At 34.5% G+C, this 7658-nt stretch overlaps 1 protein-coding gene across 1 annotated transcript in view; it reads right to left on the minus strand.

The window, feature by feature from the left end:
- The window catches only part of SLC4A10 (solute carrier family 4 member 10), a 223931-nt gene that overhangs the window by 137811 nt on the left and 78462 nt on the right, over positions 1 to 7658 (minus strand). Inside the window, exon 4 of the mRNA XM_007464496.1 lies at positions 6242 to 6380. Within this exon, the coding sequence (XP_007464558.1) occupies positions 6242 to 6380 (139 nt within the window). The remainder of the gene's footprint in view (positions 1 to 6241; positions 6381 to 7658) is intronic.

Raw genomic sequence — 7658 nt, forward strand, 5'->3', positions numbered from 1 at the left:
TGCTTAGTTTTATAAGAAACTATCAAACTGTTTTCTAGAGCAGTGTTACCATTTTACATTCACACCAGGAATAGCTGAGAGATCCAGTGTCTCTATATCTTCACCAGCATTTGCTATTATGATTTTTTTTTAACTTTAGTTATTCTACTAGGTGTGCAGTGGTATCTCATAGGGGTTTTAATTTACATTTCGCTAATGACTAATGATGTTGAACACCATTTTATGTGTTTATGTGCCATGTGTATCTCTTTGAAAGGCTTTTTTTTGGCCCATTTTTCCAATTGATTTGTTTTCATACTGTTTAACATTTACAGTTCTTTACATATTCTAGATATAATATTTTTGTCAAATATATGGTTTCCAAATATTTTCTCCCTGTCTGTAGTTTGTCTTCATCCTCTAACAGGATTTTTCACAGCAAAAAGTTTTTAATTCTGGTGAAGTCCAATTTAAGAATATTTTCTTTTCTTCTTTTATTCAAAAGATTGTGCTTTTGGTATCATGCCTAAAAACTCATCTTCTAGCCCTAGGTCCTGAAGATTTTCTCTTATGTTTTCTCTAACATTTGTATAGCTTTATGTTTTACATTTAGATTTATGATTAATTTTGAATTAATTTTTGTATACACTGTGAAGTTTAGATTGAAGTTAATATTTTTTACCTCTATGTAGATCTCTAATTGTTCCAGTACTATTTGTTGAAAAGACAATTCTTCCTTCACCTTTGTCAAAAATCAGTTAGCTGTACTTGGGTTAGTTTTTCTTAGTTCTCTATTCTGTTCCATTGAACTACTTGTCTATTTGAGAAGACATTTTAAAAACAAAAACTCCTTCCTTTAGAATAATTTCTCTCAAACTGGGGGCTTGATCTTTTAGACCAAGAATGGAGACTCTTGTGAGTTCCAAGCAGTTTGGATGGCCAAATATAAGTTATATGCATGGATGGTTTGATATAAGCATAGGTTTTATGAGTATTACAGGAGGAAACATAAGATACTTTCCATAAAAAGGAACCCACAAGTTACAAATATCAAGTTACTAAACATTTCAAGATTCAGTGTTTTATGCCAACTCTAGAATGATGCCAAAAGCTTTAAAAGATATTTAAATGAATATATTTTAAAGATACATAAGTATATCTCTCTTTTCTGTTTTTCATTCCATTTCATACTCCAAAGATAGAAATTAGCAGGTCTAAGAACACACCAACTCCTGTTTTAAGATTTGTAATCACTGAATATACTGTCAGTTACAAAATGCCTGGTTGCAGTTAATGACCTAAAGTGCTGCAATTTATTCCAGTTTTCAAATAAACTCAGCTGACATTTGTTTGAATAGCAAACCAAAGCAAACAAGAGTCTCACAGGCATGAATGAGATGTGACGGACAATGAAAAAAAAAGAAATTGTAGGCCAACTGCATGACATTTTCTGTGGGGGGAGGGGTGTATATAAACTCTGTTGAGATTATTTTCATTTCCTTCAGTATGTCTGTGTCTGTTTTCATCCATAATTAACACATTGGAATCTCTTTCTACTAAGCAGCAACAACATAAAATAGGTGTTTCCTGAATTCTTTGAGGATTAAGTTGATGATAATCTCCTCTACGATACTCATATTAGAAATCTACAAAATAAAATTCTTCTGCAAATTAAAGATAGATGATTTCTATAGAATTTAACTCTTTCTGTTTATTTTATTCTCACTAATTTAGTTTAACTTTTCTAATAATTTTTATTCTCTGATTCTACCCAAAAAGGGAGTAAAGGAGTTACCATATCATCCAAAATGATAGTCTTGGGGGAAGTCATGAATTCTCAAGAGAAAACATCCTTTTTGGGTAGAGTTAAGGATATGGAGGGTGAAGGGGGAACATGGTTAGAGTGGGGGCTGGAGATTAACATATGTAATCATAAAGTACCTATTTCAAGAGGAAAAGGGTATTAAAATGTATCCACACGTAGAGTTTATTGACATTAGCTGTTCTTAATTCATATTATTTTCACACCTTACATTGCACTGAAAAATCCTGATGACTTGACCCTTTACCAATTTTAAATATCAAATACCTTCACATCATCAATAAAATTGTTTTGATGTAATAATCTTTTTCCACATTACCATGTATGTATCAGAGGCCTAACTGCTATCCCTTTCTTTGCCTCTGCTGAGCTCATTTGTGGGAAGCATTTTTAAAGGGCAACCACAGTGAGTCAAGCATGTTGTCTCCACAACTGCACAGCTGTAGTATCATTGGGTATTTTTCTATTAATAACATTATATGTTATTTATAAGCAGGACATTGTAATTGTGTTGATTTCATTAGCTCTGTCATATGGCTTCCTCTAGGGTTTTTTAATAGGGAACAGCTGGTTTTCACAAACATTTATTAAATAATTATTATTCAAAAATTTAGCTTCAAAACCTAAAACTTTGCTTAAGTTTTACTTGGCAACAACAGTGGGCATGAATTATTCAAGATGTGATATGTGGCAGGTGCAATGTGCTGATAAAATATCCTTTTTATTTCTACTATTAGGGTAGAAAATTATTAATCCCCCTGGAATACTAATCAAAAGAAAGAAGTGCTTCAAATGGTTATGATTTATTAGAATTAAATTATATTTGAAAAATCAGATGGAGCCATGAATTAACTAAACTTAGTTTTGTTAGATGAACTAGGGCATCAAGAACAAAATTACTTCCACCACTTTAAAACCTACTCCATTTCTTTTTTTCTTTTTTTTGCGGTACGCGGGCCTCTCACTGTTGTGGCCTCTCCCGTTGCGGAGCACAGGCTCCGGACGCGCAGGCTCAGCGGCCATGGCTCACGGGCCCAGCCGCTCCGCGGCATATGGGATCCTCCCAGACCGGGGCACGAACCCGCGTCCCCTGCATCGGCAGGCGGACTCTCAACCACTGCTCCACCAGGGAAGCCCCCTACTGCATTTCTAAGTCCTCAGTAAACACGTTCTGTTCTTCCCTGACGTGTTGTGTCTCAGCCAAAGTTCATCTACTCTCCTCTTCAATGTCTGTTACTATTTTGATTGTTCATCAGATGTCTCCTGAACCTCAAATACCTGCACCGTGCATAAGGTTCCAGAAGCAGGGCTAAGAACACAGGTCCTATCTAACAACATTAGAGAATATTAATAAGTAACCGGGTCATCTCTCCCATTCTTTATAAATAAACAGCAACATATTTTGATGGCTTAGGATAAACATGTTGTTCAAGTTAGTCCATTAGAGCATGATAAAATTCTACCTGCTCGGAGCTTCCCTGGTGGTGCAGTGGTTGAGAGTCCGCCTACCGATTCAGGGGATGCAGGTTCGTGTCCCGGTCTGGGAAGATCCCACATGCCGTGGAGCGGTTGGGCCCGTGAGCCATGGCCGCTGAGCCTGCGCGTCCGGAGCCTGTGCTCCGCAACGGGAGAGGCCACAACAGTGAGAAGCCCGCGTACCGCAAAAAAAAAAAATTCTACCTGCACAATTGTGACAAGAAAAGAGTTAGATTCTAGCTAGCATTTCTCTGCTATCTCCTAGCTTGATGAGAGTGGGAAAGTACAAGGAAGTTACTGCTTAAAAGGAATAGATCACCATTTGATCTGGAAGGTGAAAAAATCACCAACCATTTTAATAATAAGGGAGTTACTCCTGTCAAAACGCATATTCCAATCTTACTTCTCAGCTCTATTCTGAGGGATGAGAGTGAAGAAAGAAATATAAAAGAAATGCTTCCAAAAAGTACTTCTCAGCAATTGATTAAAGAGATTCTAACCAGAGCTGTATAGTCATCATAACCACCAGATCTCCTTCCTTCAAGTCAGCCAGGAACACCTGTTTCTTAGAACCAGCTGAAGACGGGTGCCTCTAGCCTTAAACAGGGAGGTTTGCACTTCAAATTCCTTATCAACAACTCTTTAATCATGAAAGAACAAAACGTATAACACTAATTGGTGGAGAATATTATCATATATTGTTTTTCTGTCATCAAAGAAGATGAGCACACATATTATATCCTTGAAAATAATACTTGGTTTTTGATGCAGTTGGAAGAAAAAAATTAGGTAGATGGTTCTTAATCTCAAAATTTGCCAGGTCATATAAAAACTGTTTCAAATTTAGTTCTATATTTAAAATATTATAATAGCATCAGAAAGAATTTAATTTATTTAGTTTTTTCATTAAAAAAGGTAATTCACAGAATAACATACCACCAGTTTAAGGCATTAAAAAGCACAAGTAAAAAAATGAATGACTTGAAATAAAACAGGTAAAGGAAATGAACAGTTAGTTCTGAGAAAAAAAATAAAAACATATGAAAAAATGATCAATCTCACTAATAATTAGAGAAATACAAATTAAAACACTGAGATTTATTTTGCATCTACAAAATTAGCCAAAATTTCTACAAGTTTGATGATTTTGTGTGGCAAAGGTTTGGGGGAAATAAGCATTCTCATACATTGTTGAGGGAAGTATAAATTACCAAAACATTTTATGAAGGCAATTTTGCAATATCTATAAAAGTAAAAAAAAGTTTGCTCCCTTTGACACATAAATTCCACTGCTAAAAATTCACCCTACATGAATACCTACATGAATAATCCCAAAATATATGTGTAAATGATTATTGCAGCAATGTTTACAGCAAAAAAAACCCAAAGCAATCTAAATCCCTATCAAGAGTGGCTAAATAAATGAAAGTTCATCCATAACTAAATGTGATGCAGTCATTAAAGAGATTAAAAAGATTGAGTAATCTGTATTGATAATATGGAAAATGATCCAAATGTATTAAATGAAAAAAGCAAGGCATGAACGCAGTATATACCTCTTATGTAAATATGAAAAGGGTATACATTTACATGCAGATCTAGGCATTAAAATTTTTATGAAAAGATGTACAAGAAGCAATTAATAGTGATTACCTTTGAGGAGAAGTACTATGAACAAGAGTAGAGCAATGTTCTTGCTTTTTTACCTTTCTATGATTTTTGAATTTTAAATATCAGCAGTTAATTTTTTTAATGTTAACAGAGATGAACTAGGTGAAAGCCATTTTTATCTTCTTCTATTTACTTTCAGTATATTTTAAATAAAAGAGAGCTACAAAGACCACTTAAATTATATCAAACAAGAATTAACCAAGCCAGTATTATTTATATTATCATGATTGAACATTTAATTCCACACTACCTCTGGCTAGAGTTAAGGCAATGATTAAATGCAAGACTTGAGACTCTATTCCTAAGGTCTACTGAATCTACATTTCAACAAGATCCCTGGTGATATGTATTCACATTAAAATTTCGGAAGCAGCAGGTAAAAGACAACCCTAGGCGTGCCCGCAGTTCCTAGTGCACACCTGTATCACAGCATTCATTATACAGTATTTACAACTTTGTTTACTTATCTAGATCCCTCATTAGAGGTGAGGTTGTTAAAAGCAAGATCTAAGGTGTTTTTGTCTTTTTCTTTTTTTCTTGTTTTTGGTGTGGCTTGTGGGATCTTACTTCCTCAACCAGGGATTGAACTCAGGCTCTCGACAGTGAAAGCACAGTCCTAACCACTGGACTGCCAGGGAACTCCCTAAGACTTTTGTTGTTGTTATTCTATATCCATTGCACCTGGCACACAATAGACCATAAATGTTTGTTAAATAAATGAGTAAATAAGCAAGAAAGGATGACAGCAATTCATCAATTACATGGCAATATGGAAATATTAATTACAAATGACAGAAAAAGTAATTTCTTAAAAATTATTTTTAAAAACCACTATGTTTAAATGTATATATATCCTAGAAACACATTACAAAATATTTTTACCCTCAACAAATAGTAAATAAATTCAGGACTCCAACTAAAGTCTCTTATAATGTTTGCCCTTTCTTTTAAAAAGTCCCATATAATATCACCAGTTGGGGCACAACCTAGCAGTTGAAAAGATAGAAATAAATTACTGTTAGATATCTAGTCTTTTCCTGATGACACGCAAATTATGCTACTGTTTAAGACTGCGGCTGCTGCTGGTTCTGCACCACTGTTTACTATAATTACAGCCTTCAGGTTTTATTCTGACCCATATCCCATTATAGGATATGCCCAGGCCAGATGAGCAATTTCAGAAACCAGTAGCACTGATGGATGTTTGCAAAATTCTGGCATTAGATATCTCTCTTTCTAATAGCATGAAAATTCTTTAGTATACCTTCATCCTTCAACAAAAAAAATCCTCACCTGGCTGTTTCTCGCCATTCAGCATCCTCACCTTCACGCCAGCAAATCTCATCCAGTTCCGTAAAAAGGTCATGAGGAATGTGCTCCTCATCATCATCCTCAGTTCCAAGAATAAACTGTACTCGCTGTGATGGGGTGTCTATGGAAATCAGAGACAGGAACATGCATTATCATGACTTGGAGCTTGAAATGTCCTGGTCACTGCCTTCAACACCACTCCAAACTCACATCTCCCCTGCCCCCTACACTGCAGCATGCAGCCAGAGTAGACTTGGGAAATTAAGACTAAACTTGGCATTATATTAAGTCTAGTATAATGCGGGATCATAAATATGTAAAATGTAAATATGTAATGTATCTGTATTATCAAAGATAAAATCAAATGTGATGATTATTTTGGATTACATATAACATCATGGAAACTATTTCTACATCTCATACACACACGCATTTTCTTTCATCACATATGCTACATTTTATGGTAATATTCATAAGAGTAGACTATGATAAAATTCACTTAGACTAAAACTGTGCTGAATATAATTCACCAAAGGACTCCCTTGTGATGCTTCTTTGTAGTCACAACCTTATCCCTCTCCTAACCCCTGGCAACCATTAATCTGGTCCCTACTGCTATAGTTTTGCCTTTTCCACAATGCCATATAAATGGAAACATACAATGTATAGTTTTTGGAGACTGTTGTTATTCACTTATCATAATGCCTTTGAGATTTTGAGATTTATCTGTGTCACTGAATGTATCAGTAATTCCTTCTTTTTATTGCTGAGTAATAGTCCATTGCAGGAATGTACCATAGTTTTCTTATCCATTCACTTACTGAAGGGTATCTAGTCTACAATTTTTTCAATTATGAATAGAAGTGCTATAAGTATTCTTGTACAGGTTTTTGTGTGAACATAAGTTTTTATTCTCTAGGGCAAATACCTAGGAGTAGGATTGCTGGGTTACCTGGTAAATGTGTTGTTCAATCAGTACATTTGTGATGAAAATTATAAAACTTTATTGAATGATGTAAAAGTAGACCTAAATAAATGAGTAAGTTTATATTAATGGGAAAGCCCAATAGTGGAAAACCATCTTATAAATTCAATGTTATTCCAATAAAACATCTGGTATTTTCAAACATTTTTTAAAACACAAAAGAATGAGTAAATCAGTAACAAGCAACAGTGATTACTGAAATCTATAATATTAAATACTTTGTGAAAATAAACCAATTAATCAGTAACTTAAAGGGTTAGGTTATAATTAAGTCACGACTGAGGATTTCAGAAGTCAAAAGTGAAAAATATACATATTACATAAAACATAATATGGTGTCATACTTTCTGTTCAATATATGTTTGTGATGAGGCCCTAGCCTCTGCCTATGTTATTAGCCTTACCTTCTGCCAC

This window comes from Lipotes vexillifer, unplaced genomic scaffold (genome assembly GCF_000442215.2).
Source record: "Lipotes vexillifer unplaced genomic scaffold, Lipotes_vexillifer_v1.1 scaffold68, whole genome shotgun sequence".
Lineage (NCBI taxonomy): Eukaryota > Metazoa > Chordata > Mammalia > Artiodactyla > Lipotidae > Lipotes > Lipotes vexillifer.